A 17,958-nucleotide genomic window follows, 5' to 3' on the forward strand; every position below is an offset into this window, starting at 1 on the left:
GAGGCTTAGTAGTGTGTGTGGCCTCCACGTGCCTGTATGACCTCCCTACAATGCCTGGGCATGCTCCTGAAGAGGTGGCTGATGGTCTCCTGAGGGATCTCCTCCCAGACCTGGACTAAAGCATCCACCAACTCCTGGACAGTCTGTGGTGCAACTCCTGGACAGTCTGTGATGGATGGAGCGAGACATGATGTCCCAGATGTGCTCAATTAGATTCAGGTCTGGGGAACGGGCGGGCCAGTCCATAGCATCAATGCCTTCCTCTTGCAGGAACTGCTGACACACTCCAGCCACATGAGGTACTCCACAGGATATTTATTTGGACTTTTGACAGAACATCACCAACATTACATACTTGTGTTCTGTTGGTCAGATAAGACCTAAACCAATTCACTGCTACACAATTTAGACCCATGGATTACAGTTTCATCAGAAGAACATCATGGTCCACAGTGTCAAAAGCTTTCTGCACGTCTAACATGACCATACCTGTATAGTTCCCCTTCTCACTTTCCTGCTTGATGTGATTAAAAAGGTGGATGAGGCAACTATCAATGTAATGAGCTGTTCTAAAGCCAGATTGGAGTTCATAAAGAAGTTTGCGCTCGAGAAGGTATCCCTCAAGTTGATTAAAAACGAATCTCTGAACAACTTCGGATAAGGTGCTGAGGATTGACACAGGCCTGTAGTTTCCTACATTTGTTTTACTGCTCTTCTTGTGGAGTGGAAACACCCGGGCTGTTTTGAGATCATTGAGAAATGTACCACTACTAATAGAAAGGTTAACAATATGTGTTATCATTTTAGCAGTGACACAAGCACTATACTTTATGAATCTTGCAGGAAGGTTATCCAGCCCAGTTGCTTTGTTTGTGCTCATTAAGCATAGTAGATTGGAAACTTTGTCCTCTGTTACCATGTACAGCTCAAGGAAATAATTTGAGATAACTTTGCTAAGGTACAAGTTGTTAAGGAATGACTGGCCATAGTGTCCAGAGCAGGTCGGTAATTCTTAACTAGAGATGAGGCTATAGTGGTAAAAAATGTGTTAAAAATAATTGTTCAACCTTTGCCTGGTCATGACATAAAACATGATCAATATCCAGGCCAATGTGCAGAATAATCCATGTTTCCCACATTTGCATTCTCATTTTATTCACAACGAGCCTGGGAGGAGAATGCAGAACCTTGCATTAACCTCAACACCAGGTAAGGAAGGGGAAGGGAGAGGTAATTGGAACAGAGGGAGAGAGAGGACATGCAATCTCAATGAATCTTTCCTCGATTCCTTGCATTCTATCCCCTCACCCCCTTTTCAACTGTAACATTTTTATATTTGGCTGACAATCTTCCCAGAAACATTTAACTGGGGGACGCTGTGCTCTTCTAACCTGCTCAGTTTTCCCAACTGTCTATACATATCAACACAATATTTAAATATTACAGTTCTAAAATAATTTCATTCAATTGATATTAAATGAATCTATTTGGTTCAATGTTATTAAGCTAAAGCGGAAAGACTGACATAAATTCAACTGACATTCATTCAACTGGTGCTTCTTTTGTCTCCCGCAGGTTGCACAGGGACTGGGAGAAGGGGAAACCTAAGGGAACTCTACTCGGACAAATCAAATCAAATGTATTTATATAGCCCTTCGTACATCAGCTTATGTCTCAAAGTGCTGTACAGAAACCCAGCCTAAAACCCCAAACAGCAAGCAATGCAGGTGTTGAAGCACGTTGGCTAGGAAAAACTCCCTAGAAAGGCCAAAACCTAGGAAGAAACCTAGAGAGGAACCAGGCTATGAGGGGTGGCCAGTCCTCTTCTGGCTGTGCCGGGTGGAGATTATAACAGAACATGGCCAAGATGTTCATAAATGGCCAGCATGGCCAAATAATAGGTCTGGGACAGGTAGCACGTCCAGTGAACAGGTTAGGATTCCATAGCCGCAGGCAGAACAGTTGAAACTGGAGCAGCAGCACGGCCAGGTGGACTGGGGACAGCAATGAGTCATCATGCCAGGTAGTCCTGAGGCATTGGCCTAAGGCTCAGGTTCTCCGAGAGAGAATTAGAAAGAGCATACTTAAATTCACACAGGACACCGGATAAGACAGGAGAAGTACTCCAGATATAACAAACTGACCCTAGCCCCCCGACACAAACTACTGCAGCATAAATAATGGAGGCTGAGACAGGAGGGGTCAGGAGACACTGTGGCCCCATCCGATGATATCCCCGGACAGGGCCAAACAGGAAGGATATAACCCCACCCACTTTGCCAAAGCACAGCCCCCACACCACTAGAGGGATATCTTCAACCACCAACTTACCATCCTGAGACAAGGCCAAGGAGAGCCCACAAAGATCCCCGCCACGGCACAACCCAAGGGGGGGCGCCAACTCAGACAGGAAGATCACATCAGTGACTCAACCCACTCAAATGACGCATCCCTCCTGGGGACGGCATGAAAGAGCACCAGTAAGCCAGTGACTCAGCCCCTGTAATATGGTTAGAGGCAGAGAATCCCAGTGGAAAGAGGGGAACCGGCCAGGCAGAGACAGCAAGGGCGGTTCGTTGCTCCAGAGCCTTTCCGTTCACCTTCACACTCCTGGGCAAGACTCAATCATATGACCCACTGAAGAGATGAGTCTTCAGTAAAGACTTAAAGGTTGAGACCGAGTTTGCGTCTCTCACATGGGTAGGCAGACCATTCCATAAAAATGGAGCTCTATAGGAGAAAGCCCTGCCTCCAGCTGTTTGCTTAGAAATTCTAGGGACAATTAGGAGGCCTGCGTCTTGTGACCGTAGCGTACGTGTAGGTATGTACGGCAGGACCAAATCAGAGAGATAGGTAGGAGCAAGCCCATCTAATGCTGTACAACCCCCATCCGGGATTCTGCAGCCCATTTTGCATGACTGTGGAAGGATTCTTTGATTGTCAATCTCTCTCTCTCACACTAGCATAATTCCAATTAAATAAGTAGTGCAGGATATGGGGGGGTGTAATGGATGAAAACCAGTGTGGGGATGTGGACTACTTACTACAGGATGAAGATTCACTGATAGAAGGGGTCAGCAACCCAATCCTCATTGTGGTAGTTCTGAGTCGCTTTTTTGATTGGACTTTGAACACTGCTCTGCAGAGATGATCAACAAAACATCCACCCAGAGAACCAGGAGCATGTGCGTGCTGTTCGGTAGCAGCTTCTGCCACCTCCTCTATGGTTCCTGTATAATTGCGTATTGGAGGCGTGGGACTTGGTGTGGTGCTATTAACTGTCCCATCTGTTGACAAATTGTGAAATTTTTTCCCTGCTCTTCCAATAACACGCCTCACTGCAGCAGGTCTAACATCCGATTTGGACAAAAATAAAATTCTAACAATGAGTTGGGTGCAATCAATTAGCTGAATTTCTCAGAGATCACATTATATTTCAACAAAATAATGATTCCAGAATGCGCATTTTATCTGTTTCTAAATACAGAACAATCAGATGGTGGGTGTCATGGCTTGCAGAAATGACATAGAATGACCCGGAAGCAATATCTAAATGACATACGTCATATCATGTTGATTGACTATCTGTATGGATTATTATTACAGCTGTGGTAATTGGGTAACTGATAGGGGAATTATATGCTTAAAGGTAATGATTCAAATATTCCACCCTGAAACCATATAATTGTATGAAATTTATAAGAATCATAAATCTATTATCTGATGGTGTGTGTAGTTTTAGTCAGAATTAGAACAAGGACCTTTTGCTCCTTTTTAGTATGTAAGCAGGGTGCAAGTGGGAAACAAATGATAAGAGGAGCTATCGACAGACAAGTTGTACTACTGTGTTCCTTACAGGACATTCTGTCTCCACCCGTGGAGGGGAGAAACTGTTAGGCTTGCAGAAGATTATGAAACATGTTGCAGATTAAAGAAAGAATGTATCTGTTTAGTGGAAAAACACTGACTGTCTGAGCAAGGCGTAGCTTAAGATTTGAACTTGTTTGTGTGTGTCTGAAAGACTGTTTGCATTTTTGATTTCAGAGCGCTCTCGTGAATAAACTGTACGAACATTTTGCATAAGCTGAGTCTTTGCCTAATTATTATTAAACACATGGTCTTACAAACCTCGGGGATTGGTCAAAGCTATTGATTGTTAGTTATTATCGTTGTGATTGAAAATTCTCCTGACAGTAACACACTGGAAAGATTATTTTTTTTTAAGTATTGTGATGATTAAGTAAGCATTTCATTGGACGATGTACACCATGTGTATCCCGAATATCTGATTAATAAAACTGTAATAATAATAATAACACAGGGTCATATTCAATCACTCTTCCCCCCTTCAACCAGTGCTATTCTTGTCATTTTCTTTTGTGTTACGTAAGCATTTCGTTGGATGATGCATCTACCAGCTCTCACAGTCTCACATCAGAAGACGCTCATCCATTTGTCACATTTTTTAATGCCTTAACTTAACTCCGCATTTTTAAAGTTAGTGTTAAGTTCAGGCATTAAATCCAAATTCTTAAGGTTACACCCACCCGCCATCCCCGTCCACAACGCCCTAGCAAAATCAAAACCTACTTGAAGGTAACAGAGCTCACCTGTAGCCCCTCGTGGCCGGTTTCCATCTCATCTCCCAATGTTCTCAAACATGGATGGACGTTGAGTACTGACTTGTATCATGGGTGACCTGGCTGAGTGTATACAGTAGGCCTACCATGTGTATCCCGTACATATGACCAGTGGCGATATTAGCATGTAAATCTTGGTGGGTCAAAAAAAAAAAAGTGGAATGCATGCCAGCAAAGCCACTACACAACACTGAACAATACATTAATTGCACTAGAACGGTGACAAACTGTGCCCTCAAACTGTTAGGACCTACAACAAACTTTGTCATCAAAGTCTGGCATTCTCTGGATTTATGGTGGGAACTCAAGGGGGGGAAAAAACAGCCACTCCATTGAATAGCAGGCTGACGTTAGTGGTTTCTTTGCCATGCTTGCTGTTAGCCTCTGATTCCTTCCAAACGACTCATTGTTGAATTTGCGATTTCCAACTTCTGTAATCTATGTACATTGTAATCTTTATGTACAATTTCTCTTCATATGACAAGGAATAAAAAGGATTTGCCAGTAGATTGTCGACTTGATGACAACTGATGATGACTGCTGGCTAAGACTTTGAAAGTAAGATGATCAGTCCAATCAAATCTGCTGTAGATAGAATGATATCAAATCATGTTATAGCTGTGGTCAATGACCTTGAGCATTCTTGGATGGGCACTTCTAATATAACTCTATGGCAGAACTTAAGGGGCAACATTTTTAGAGCTCTAACCTTAGTACGTCATCCCCAATTCTGTCTCATGAGTGACAGAAAACTGAGCCAATCAGGTGCAGCGCTCTCTATTTTCTGCTGGCTAGCTCCACCACAGAAAGCTCTGAGCTAGGCTGAAACACCTTCATTTTGGAGCTGCCTTACTCAAGAAAGCAAAAAGGAGACCATGTTAGTATGAGGCTTTAATGAACTCAATTATATATTTTTTGTTTGCAAACTGATATGACACATATTAATACCAAAATAACATACATATATATATTTTACCTAAAAGTGTGGTGCTCAAAACAGGTGTGGCTCTGCCCTGAATGACAGGTTGCCACTGCATAGGACTAATAAATCTTGATTAAGTATAACACAGGGTCATATTCAATCTCTCTTCCCCCCTTCAACCAGTGTTATTACGGTTGGAGTAAAGATTACAGGAGCTGATGGTAACAAATAATATAATGTAACATTTGTTCACGGAAAATCAACTATATATAAAATGCATCCAGTAGCTGGCAATTCTCATACTCTAGTCTGTTTACAAACCCCAAAATAAGGACAACAGAAAAAAACTTCTGCTGTTTCAGAAAACGTGATTTTTTATTTTCAACAATACACAGACATTACAGTAGACCATTCAATTACAGGTTATATTATAATAACTTTCCCCAACAAGAGCAAAAAATGACATGGTTAGATTAATCTCACCCGGGCGTGCGTGCATGCATGTTTTGAATCGGCTGAAAGTTGATTGCATTCGATTAGGAACCGGGCTGCCTCACGGAGTGACCTAATTAAGCTAACATTTTTACATTTAGAATGAAAGTGTTTTTAGGTATGATGTACACTGAACAAAAAATATAAACACAACATGTAAAGTGTCGGTCCCATGTTTCATAAGCTGAAATAAATTATCCCAGAAATGTTCCATATGCACACAAAGCTTATTTCTCTCACATGTTGTGCAGAAATGTGTTTACATCCCTGTTAGTGAGCATTTTGGCCTTTGTCAAGATGATCCATCCACCTGACAGATGTGACATATCAACAAGCTGATTAAACAGCATGATCATTACACAAGTGCACCTTGTGCAGGGGACAATAACAGGCCACTAGAATGTGCAGCTTTGTCACAACACAATGCCACAGATGTCTCAAGTTGAGGGAGTGTGCAATTCATGATGGCTGCAGGAATGTCCACCAGAGCTGTTGCCAGAGAATCCAATGTTAATTTCTCTACAATGTCATTCAAACTGGTGAACTGTTACATCAAAATCTTTGAAATTGTTGCATGTTGCGTTTATATATTTGTTCAGTATAGTTTGTTGATTAAGAGGACATAAGTATGTTAAAAATTACCAACCAAGCATATCCAAAATGTTTATTGTTAATGAAATGATTGTAAAAAATAATGCAGGATATGAGTAAAGTAAGCAATTTATCATAGGAGTAATGGGGTACAGCTGTAGAGTACAGCTGTACTCTAATCAGGGGCTTGGTCACGTTAAGCCCTGCCTCGCTGTGTGTATCTTTGTGAATGCGGAATTTGTCTGCTGTAGCGCCAATGAGAATGAGAAGAAAATATGGGCAAAGACGACGAGGTGTCAATGTGAAGAAAGAAGGGAACGTACCCTTGCCGCATTCAGACCATATTTAAGCAATAAGGTGCGAGGAGGTGTGGTATATGGCCAATAAACCACGGCTAACGGCTGTTCTTAGCACAACGCAACGCGGAGTGCCTGGATACAGCCCTTAGCTGTGGTGTATTGGCCATATGCAACACACCCCGAGGTGCCTTATTGCTATTATAAACGGGTTACCAACGTAATTAGAGCAGTACAAATAAATTATATCCGTGGTATATCACGGCTTTCAGTTAATCAGCATTCAGGGCTCGAACTACCCAGTTTATAATGCAAATTAGAGCCCTGAATGTGTAATGTAATAAGCAATAACGTAATACAAATTACAGCGCGCATATCTTGAAATATAATACCCGTTTTCATTTAGCCACACCCTTTGAGCTATGACGCACACCAATAAGATCCGTTCTCTTCAGTGTAAACGGAAGTGAACATTGACCAAGAACCACTTTAGCGTTTTTAATTGTTGTTATTTAGACGTTTATTGACATACTGAACCAAAACAATTACTCATAACAGCATCACATACTTACCCCAGGTAGCGTTTAATTTGCGTTGGAGACTGGACTTTGTTAATCGATATCTAGGTAAAAGCTAGCTAACAATGGCTAACTGTATGGTTTTTCACACTCAAATAGCCTCCATCATGGAGGTACTAGCGAATGCAGCCGTGGCAGAGATCTGTAAACTCGTAGACGACGACTATGCAGTGTTTCGTTTGGAAATGTCTCAAAGCCAGAAAGAAAACAGGGGATTGCGGAGGAAGCTACAGCTATTCGAACTGAAGGTGGCACGGGAGCGCGCAGAGCGCGTCCTTGCCAGTCGTCCCAGTAGTGTCAAGATCCTCGACCGATACAAAGGAATCGCAAGAGGTACATTTTGCAGAAGGCCGAGGGTGCGTGACATGTGGTCCTGTTCGCCTCTGCGCATGTGTGACTTTAGATGTTTAACCACATTATGGTTAACCTGAATTGGGTCTTGGTCGGTTTTTGATACCTTGCTAAACTTATTCCCCTGATTACTTAGCCTGCACAAAGACACAATATCATAATTTCTAACCATATTTTTTATTTACTGCATTTCCTATTATTTATTAATTAAAACAATGTGACACATGGAACATAATCAAGCAATCTATAAATATTATATCAAGAACTTATGGAAAGGGTTAGCCTACATCCTTGCCAATTCTAGACAGTGGCAAAATTGTATTGGTGAACAATATAGCGTTGAGCATTGACAGTAGCTAACCTAACCACCTCTTTTCTCCCAATCACTCTCTCAGGTGAAGGACATCTCACTGGAGGCCACAGGAGCTTCGTGAAACCAGCGGGACACAATACATGGAGAGATGACCAACCAATAACTATTGATGAGGGAAGTGGAACCTCAACCCAGCATGTTATCATGATAGAGGTTAGTGTAATAGTGTTGCATAAAAAAACTAGTCACTTTGTAAATAAAATCTGGCCTGTTTATTTCAGAAAGGCTCCCCTCAGCTATTCACTTGCTTACATGTAAATCCTAATTTGTTTGCCATATTGGAGCTTGTCGCGACTTCACTACGACATTGTTATCCAATTCTACTAATTTCTATTCATTCTACTCCAGTAATAACCTCTCTTCTTGTGCCAGTCTGCAGAAGCTGCAGGTCCAGGAGGATTGTCTCTGGTGAAACAAGAGAGGACTGAAGAAGAGGACCCACGACACAGCAGAAGCACCCCTACTGGTGTAACGTCTGGAGTGGCGTCCCCTGTAGCCACGGAAGACCTATCCACCGCTGCTGCGACCCAGCCCAGGACACGATGCAGCATCACGGAGGTCAGTGGAACGCTGAACGCCGTTCTCAAGTCAGACACAGATACTTCAACTGTAACACAAAGGCTTTTACAAGACGGATCATCTGACCACAGGTCAGACGCAGAGGGACTGGGGCCGGGGAGACTGGGCTGTACTGCTGCTACCGGCTCAGAGTATTTACTTTACGGTAATCGAAGCCCAAGGATGGTTCATTCCCATCGGGACTCCGGTGACACGTTAGAGACTGGCAATGATCCGTCTTGTTCTTACACTACAGAGATGGACCCTGGCAACATGCCCTTGGGTTTAGAGGCACAGACTGCTCTGTCTAGAGGGGACTGGAACCGGTACAGTAGTAGTGTATACTCTGAAGGGTGCCTAGATATGAAAGGGGAGGTTAAAGTGGTAGATGATGGGACTGTGAAAGTGGAGGCCGACGCTCCTCCCACATGGAATACAGATAGTCACCTAGGAGACAGACAATCACAGGGCAGAGATTTTTTAGATTACAGCAAAAATTTAGAGACAAATCCAAATGTCACAACCAACTCCCCTTTACACACGCTCAGAGATCGCGACCCAGCGTCCATGTCATTGGGGCCTTCTGATTCACATGGCCATGTCCTTTTCGATCAGGTATTGAACTCAAACGACAGGGCTAGAGGCCAGGTTCAGGAAGGGGGAGCCACATCTGGCAGTAGTAAAGAAAAACGATTCTTCTGCATGTTCTGTAACAAAGGCTTCAGCTGCCCCCAGAAGGTGGAGATCCACCAGAGGGTCCACACAGGGGTGAAACCCTTCAGCTGTACCCAGTGTCACATGCGCTTCGCCCAGGCTGGTGACCTGAAGAGGCACCATAGGGTCCACACAGGGGTAAAACCTTTCAGCTGTACCCAGTGTCACATGTGTTTTGCCCAGGCTGGTGACCTGAAGAGGCACCAGAGGGTCCACACAGGGGAGAAACCGTTCGGCTGTCACCTGTGCCGTGCTAGTTTCTCCCACTCATCCAGCCTGAAGAGGCACCAGAGGGTCCACACAGGGGAGAAGCATACAGCTGCCCCCAGGTCGAGAAGAGGTTCTCCCACCAGCACCAGCTGAAGATGCACCTGAAGGTCCACACGGGAGAGAGGCCATTCGCCTGTACACACTGCAGGAAGAGGTTCTCAGAGAGCCCATTCAATGCGTGGGTGGTTTGAATAAAAAAATATCAAACATTTGGGGGGGGCATTGAAATCACTAAAACCAACTGGGAACTGTGTAGGAATGATAATGGAGCTAAATTTATGGTCTCCTCACTCATGTCCAGCTTGCTAACAGGCATCGAAATGAAATCTAGACCGTTTTTTGAGCATCAATTTATTTATTTTTAAAAGGGGAAAAATGGCAAATTTCTAAAAAGTCCTGACTCATTGTTTGACTGTCTGTCAAAGGGAGAGAGAGCTAGAGCCAGAGCTACATCACCATAGCTACTGATGCATGCATGTTATTGAAATGTGATTAATGCTCACTGTCCAATTTTTCATTGGGGTAGATCAAATGTGTTATTATTACATGTATTATAAGCCTACATTTACAAAATCGGTAGACCAATGACAATCATTTACAAAATGATGCAGGGGATTTTGTTTGTAAGCCAGGGCCAAATTGCCTTCCTCAGGCGAGAAAGATAATGTGGTAATGCAGGCTAATTTTATGCAATGGAAAAGCATTCTAATAGCCGTGCATCAAATAACCTACTCCTTGAAAGTCATGTATTGATTATACACTGAGTTTACAAAACATTGGAGACACCTGCTCTTTCCATGACATAGACTGACCAGATGAAAGCTATGATCCCTTATTGATGTTACTTGTTAAATACACTTCAATCAGTGTCGATGAAGGGGAGGAGAAGGATCTTTAAGCCTTGAGACAATTGAGACATGGATTGTGTGTGTGCCATTCAGAGGGTGAATGGGCAATACAAACAATGTAGATGCCTTTGAATGGGGTTTGGTAGTAGGTGCCATTAGCAGCAGTTTGGGTCAAGAACTGCAACACTGCTAGGATTTTCACACTCAACAGTTTCTCGTGCGCATCAAGAAGCATTGGAGTCAACATGGGCCAGCATCCCTGTGGAACGCTTTCGACACCTTGTAGAGTCCATGCTCTGACGAATTGAGGCTGTTCTGAGGGCAAAAGGTGGGGGTGCAACTCAATGTTAGGAAGGCTTTCTTAATGTGTTGTACACTCAGTGTACAGTATATAGCATACTTGATGAATGATGATCACTGCAATCAACAGCTGCAGTGTTGCTCATTGGATTACCCCATATCATGAAATAGGCTATGTGAAAGTATATAAAGACAAAAGGCGAACACATGGAATTATTTTTATTTGGATGGATGGTTGGCATTACAAAGGTAAGCAGATATTTTCTTATCTAAAATGTGGGTGAAACTTTTCTTCTGTATACATTTGTCAAGCTCGTTATGTGTTGTTTCGCGCACAGGACCCTCGTCTGAATGGGCTTGTGCTTGGTAAAAACCTTAGACTATTTACGCAATAAGACCTGAGGTGTGGTATATGGCCAATATACCACGGCTAAGGGCTGTTCTCTGCACGACGCAACGCTGAGTGCCTGGACACAGCCCTTAGCCGTGGTATATTGGCCATATACCACAAATCCCCGAGGTGCCTTATTGCTATTATAAACTGGTCACCAACGTAATTAGAGCAGTAAAAATAAATGTTTTGTCATACCCGTGTTATACGGTCTAATATACCACAGCTGTCAGCCAAATCAGCATTCAGGGCTCGAACCACCCAGTTTATAATGCACAATATATTCCAACAAAATACACCAACGACATCAGTTAGGAGATAAAGGTTGTGAGCACAGTGTTTCTGATTAGATCAACAATTATATTCTAATGTACAGTGCCTTCGGAAAGTATTCAGACCCCTTGACTTTTTCCACATTTTGTTACTTCAGCCTTATTCTAAAATGGATTAAGTAAAAAACACTCTTCTGCAATATACACACAAAAACCCATAATGACAAAGCAAACACAGCTAATTATATGTATTAAAAAATATATATATATACATAAGTATTCAGATCCTTTGCTATGAGACTCAAAATTGAGCTCAGGTGCATCCTGTTTCCATTGATCATCCTTGAGATGTTTCTACAACAGGATTGCACCTGTGGTAAATTCAATTGATTGGACATGATTAGGATAGGCACACAACTGTCTATATCAGGTCCCACAGTTGACAGTGCATGTCAGAGCAAAAACCAAGCCATGAGGTCGAAGGAATTGTCCGTAGAGCCCAGAGACATTGTGTCGAGGCACAGATCTGGGGAAGGGTACCAAAACATTTCTGCAGCATTGAAGGTCCCAAGAACACAGCGGCCTCCATAATTCTTAAATGGAAGGAGTTTGGAACCACCAAGACTCTTCCTAGAGCTGGCCGCCCGGCCAAACTGAGCAATCGAGGGAGAAGGGCCTTGGTCAGGAAGGTGACCATAACCCGATGGTCACTCTGACAGAGCTCTAGAGTTCCTCTGTTGAGATGGGAGAACCTTCCAGAAGGAAAACCATCTCTGCAGCACTCCACCAATCAAGCCTTTATGGTAGAGTGGCCAGACAGAAGCCACTCCTCAGTAAAAGCCTGCTTTGAGTTTGCCAAAAGACACCTAAAGACTCTCGGACCATGAGAAAAAAGATTCTCTGGTCTGATGAAACCAAGATTGAACTCTTTGGCCTGAATGCCAAGCGTCACACCTGGAGGAAACTTGGCACCATCCCTACGGTGAAGCATGGTGGTGGCAGAATCATGCTGTGCGGATGGTTTTTAGCAGCGGAGACTGGGAGACTAGTCAGTATCGAGGCAAAGATGAACGGAGCAAAGTACAGAGAGATCCTTGATGAAAACCTGCTCCAGAGTGCTCAGGACCTCAGACTGGGGTGAAGGTTCACCTTCCAATAGGACAACAACCCTAAGCACACAGCCAAGACAACGCATGAGTGGCTTTGGGTCAAGTCTCTGAATGTCCTTGAGCGGCCCAGCCAGAGCCCGGACTTGAACCCAATCGAACATCTCTGGAGAGACCTGAAAATAGCTGTGCAGCAAAGCTCCCCATCCAACCTGACAGTTCTTGAGAGGATCTGCAGAGAAGAATGGGAGAAACTCCCCAAATGGCTGCAATCGCTGCCAAAGGTGCTTAAACAATGTACTGAGTAAAGGGTCTGCATATTTATGTAAATGTGCTAAGTTTTACATTTTTTATAAATGTTCAAAAATATTTCATCCATTTTAGAATAAGGCTGTAACTTAACAAAATGTGGAAAAAGTCAAGGGGTCTGAATAAGTTCCGAATGCACTGTATTTGTGTGGCTATGATGTAATCTTTAGAGCACAGCATTTTCTGCTTGGTTTCCCGAAAAATGCATTGAAAGAAATTGAATAGGCTACTACCGAGGTCTGATGATGCTTCTAACAATATAGTAAAAGGCGTGTTGTGTTGGGTGATGTGCTAAAGTCTGATGTAGGCTATTTTGAACACTACCGGTGTGTTTGAGTTGTCCCCTCTCAGAAAAGGTAAAATTGCAACCCACAGCCCAAATTTATCACGTAAAAGTTATGGCATTTCTCAATCGTTTGGGCTTCCTGAATTTAGTATGTTTGCTGATAACGTTTATTATTATCGTAGATTTGCTTTTATTCTACAAAGCTCTATCTTAAGTTCGCTTAACCTGGTAACGTAACTCTTGCTCTACCTCTGCCTCTCGCTCTCTGAATGAGAAAGGTGTACACTTTGACAGTCCAACAATGAGTCAGAAAGGTTTAAGGTTAAGACACATTTTCTAAATGTGCTGTTATTCCCTTTTAAGAGTAGCCCCCCGACCTCTGGGAAGACTGAATGCGGCCTGTGGGGCAAAATGAGTTTGACTATAGGCTATATGATGTTCACAAAATGCCTATTTCATTACTTAATTTTATCCCAATACACTTTTAATGAGAAAATGTATGCAGTTTATCAAGTTCATGATGATTTTTTTGTTGAGGTATGTGTGGTTTTCATATGGTGTATTTAACATTTGTTTATGTTTAATAAACACAAAATGAGACTTTTCATTCTAAGACTAATTGAGACTTTTTAGTATACATCACATCAAGGCTCGTGTCCACAAAGCATATCAGAAAAGGTCCTAGGAATCCTGAGAGAAAAAAACTCCCAGCTCAGAGTAGGTTTTAGGATGATGTTAAGACACTGCTAAGACAAACTCTGAGCCAGGAGTAAAATCAACTCATAAAAGTTTATATCAGGTGATAATCAAGACAGTTTGAGATACCGCAAAGGGAAGACAGTGACGACGACGCTCATTGAAATTGTTGCAAATGAAGGGTGATAATTGCGATCGCCCGCTATGAACTCTATAGCACGCTTCAGACAACCACAGTGAATGTGACAGTACATCAAATGTTGCGATGGTAAAACGTTTGATAAAATTTTCACCTGACACGATCACTTTGCATTCTCTTAATTATCGCCTAATATGTTGGCATGCATAACCTTTTCATTTTTATCATATTCTTGTTGTTGACAACATTACCATTATATCAACACACTCGTCACTCCTGTTTGACAATTGTAAATTGCTTTGGCACATTTGGAATCAAGTCACTTTCCGATAATGTTGTATACAATGTTGCCTACAACATCTATTTGAATTAAACACAATCAAATTTAACATAAGCCAATGTCCAATTTAGACATGTTTTTAACAATGTGTTATTGCGCTCCAAAGGGATAACTTGAAATAACATAATGTAGGTAATTAAATAATCAAAAGAAAAACAGGTTTATTTATTATGTGAAATATGCCTAATTTGAAGTCATTGTCAAAGGTGCAAGGAATACTGTTGCATGTAGGTCTAGATTATTTATGGACTGATCACATGGCAGTATCAAAACATTATTTCAACAACTCCAAAGTAATTGCATGTGGCGTGGCGCAGGAACCACTGACTCGCTGCATTGTTCTATTTCCAAGACACCTGCTGGTAACTCTTAACTGGTTAGGACAGCTCAAGAGGTCTCCTAAATATCTGTCAACTAGGTGTGACTCTTATGACTAAAGAGGCTTCATGCATAGCTTTTATTTTTGACCCATTAGAGTAGGAGTAAACTCCCACTGGGCACAGAAGTCTATTCCATGTTGGTTCAAACGTGGAAACAACGTTGATTCAACTAGTGTGCCCAGTGGGATGTCTCTATTCTCAACCTATTCTGCATACACCTAACAGCACTTTATTACCAATCACTTAATTATAAATACATGTACATAGTGTAAAGTAATCAAATCAACTAACATGTTTGCAATGTCTCATTTCCCAATCAGAAAATGCTCCATAGCATAACCCTACAGCAGAGTGCTCATTTAGATTTCTTAATCCAAGATTCTCTCACTCTTTATCTCTTACAGTCAGTAGACATAGAAAATGGGAAGCCTGATCTGCTGCTGGTCAAAGAGGAGACAATAGAAGATGGACCAGAGAGCACTGACCTGCGGAGTGGATTAAAGATGGGGGAGCAAGGTAAGGGAGAAATACATATAGCCTACCTACAGTAATAGATCTTCAATGGGAATAGTGATGCACCTGGCTATAGTTTTGGTCTTCATTCATAAAATTCAATCAATGCAACTTATGTTGCCACAAAAACTCACATTATAATGTATGAACTTGACCAGGTAATTGACAAAAAAACAACTGTAGAGTTTTCTCTGCCATGTTTGTAATGTCTATTTTGTAACTTCTTCATGCAGGTGGTTGGCTGGAGGCTAACAGAGGAGACTGGGCAGCCATCTTTGATTCCTAGACCCAGACTGATGCAGTGAAGTGCCCAGGGGACAACATCACTGAGAAGGCAATGGACCAGAGGTGACATAGTGGAGGTCAGTGGATGGGACAAAGTCCTGGGGGACGAGGCGTAGATTTGGTCGATGGGGAGGTGTCCGTATGCAGGGGGAGAGAACGGACACTGACTCGACTAGCGATGCTCCGTCCTGCTCCTATAGTTGTGATTCAGAGTGACTGATGGCGCCTCAGGTTAACCCCCCCAACAGGTGCTGTCTTCAGCCTGCCTTCTATAGGATATATCAACTGGAACATGGACCCTGCGACAACACAGACACTCCCTGGCCTTCGTCCCCATCACACCCTCCTTATGTTAAACCAGACCTCAGAAAATATTGGTGTCTCAACACTAAATGGCTGCACAAGCTCATTGACAAATGAGAGTAGTAGAGATGGAATCAGTAACGTTGGAAGCGTCAAAGTGAAGCGCTTCAGTTTTCCCAAACAGATCGAGATCTACCAGAGGATGCACACGGTGGAGAAACTCTTCGGCTGCTATTTGTGACGGGCCAGTTTCTCCCACCCGTCCAACCTGAAGAGGCACCAGAGGGTCCACACAGGAGAAACCCTACAGCTGCCCCCAAAGTGAAAAGAGGTTCTGAGAAAGGAGCTACCTCAGGATACACCAACAGAAAATGCACACGGCCCATGTATAGAGTATAGTGACATGTAATGTAGTACTTGTTAGTTTGTTGTTAATTCTGTTGATTTTGGCTGTACAGGGAACTTCAACTGGATGAAGTGAACTGAGGAAATAATTAGTATGAGGCAGAGTAGATATGGTGATGGTTGGTTTGGTGGTGCCTGTAAAAATGCTGATATGTTGAAACTAGTGTCAGTGCTGGAAAAAGTACCCAAAGGTCATACTTTAGTAAAAGTAAAGATACCTTAATAGAAAATGACTCAAGTAAAAGTCACCCAGTAAAATACTACTTGAGTAAAAGTATAAAGGTATTTGGTTTTAAATACACTTAAGTATCAAAAGTAAATGTACAGGGCCTCCTGAGTGGCGCAACGATCTAAGGCACTGCATCGCCGTGCTAGAGGCGTCACTACAAACCCGGGTTCGAACCCAGGCTGTATCACCACCGGCCGTGATCGGGAGTCCCATAGGGCGGTGCATAATTGGCCCAGCGGGTCATGTTTCAGAGGACGCATGACTGGACCTTCGTCTCCCAAGCCTGTTGGGAGTTGCAGCAATGAGACAAGATCCAAATTGTGCATTTATGCTTAGTGTGTCCACAAGATCAGAGGTAGTAGGGATGACCAGGGATGTTCTCTTGATAAGTGCGTGAGGAACATTTTCCTGTCCTGCTAATCATTCAAAATGTAATGAGTACTTTTGGGTGTCAGGGAAAATATATGGAGTAAAAAGTACATTATTTTCTTGAGGAACGTAGTGAAGTAAAAGTTGTCCAAAATATGAATAGTAAAGTATAAATGCCCCAAAAAACGACTTCAAATACTTTAAAGTATTTTTACTTAAGTACTTTAGACCACTGACTGGTGTTTTATAGTGAGATAAGGATAGTGCCTTAATTCATGTTTACTTGACATGAAGTAGTGAAGATGTGTGTAATGTTGACCCTTTTCCAAAGTATTCTAAAATTCATTGTATCAAAGCTAGGGTACCAGATTTACAGAAAAGTTATTATTTTTGACACGTATAGTTTTGTGAAATAAAAGTACTGTACTTCAAAGTCCCTTATGTGAGTGTATGACCCTTTTGTTGAAATTAAATACAAAATTGACTTTTTTGGGGGCTGGATAATTTGTTTCCCTTATCTCAGTCAGCTCCTAGTGTCCAGGGACTTTAATGCAGGGAAACTTAAATCCGTTTTACCTCATTTCTATCAGCATATTAAATGTACAACTAGAGGGAAAACAACTCTAGACCACCTTTACCCCACACACAGAGATGCGTACAAAGCTCTCCCTCACCCTCCATTTGGCAAATCTAAACATAATTATTTCCTCCTGATTCCTGCTTACAAGCAAAAATTAAAGCAGGAAGCACCAGTGACTCGACCATTAAAAAAAGTTGTCAGATAAAGCAGATTCTAAGCTACTGGACTGTTTTGCTAGCACAGATTGGAATATGTTCAAGGATTCTTCCGATAGACTTGACGACTACGCCACATCAGTCACTGGCTTCATCAATAAGTGCATCGATGATAACATCCCCACAGTGACCGTACATACCCCAACCAGAAACCATGGATTACAGGCAACATCTGCACTGAGCTAAAGGAGCGGGAATCTAATCCGG

At 42.4% G+C, this 17,958-nt stretch overlaps 1 protein-coding gene across 2 annotated transcripts; it reads left to right on the forward strand.

Annotated features, from left to right (window-relative positions):
• The first annotated feature begins 3,803 nt into the window (after positions 1-3,803).
• Positions 3,804-17,445, forward strand: LOC118941335 (uncharacterized). Of its 2 annotated transcripts, XM_036953773.2 has the most exons (5): positions 3,804-7,852; positions 8,266-8,396; positions 8,616-8,801; positions 15,257-15,368; positions 15,599-17,445. In XM_036953773.2, the coding sequence occupies exons 1-5, from the start codon at positions 7,585-7,587 to the stop codon at positions 15,649-15,651; spliced, it is 750 nt and encodes a 249-aa protein (XP_036809668.2). In that variant the 5' UTR covers positions 3,804-7,584; the 3' UTR covers positions 15,652-17,445. The 2 variants fall into 2 exon arrangements, with proteins under 2 accessions (XP_036809668.2, XP_036809667.2); XM_036953772.2 differs by lacking the exons at positions 15,257-15,368; positions 15,599-17,445 and having other exon boundaries at positions 8,616-11,137.
• Positions 17,446-17,958: the final 513 nt, after the last annotated feature.

This window comes from Oncorhynchus mykiss, chromosome 19, assembly GCF_057628025.1.
Source record: "Oncorhynchus mykiss isolate SJ-2025 chromosome 19, ASM5762802v1, whole genome shotgun sequence".
Taxonomy (NCBI): domain Eukaryota; kingdom Metazoa; phylum Chordata; class Actinopteri; order Salmoniformes; family Salmonidae; genus Oncorhynchus; species Oncorhynchus mykiss.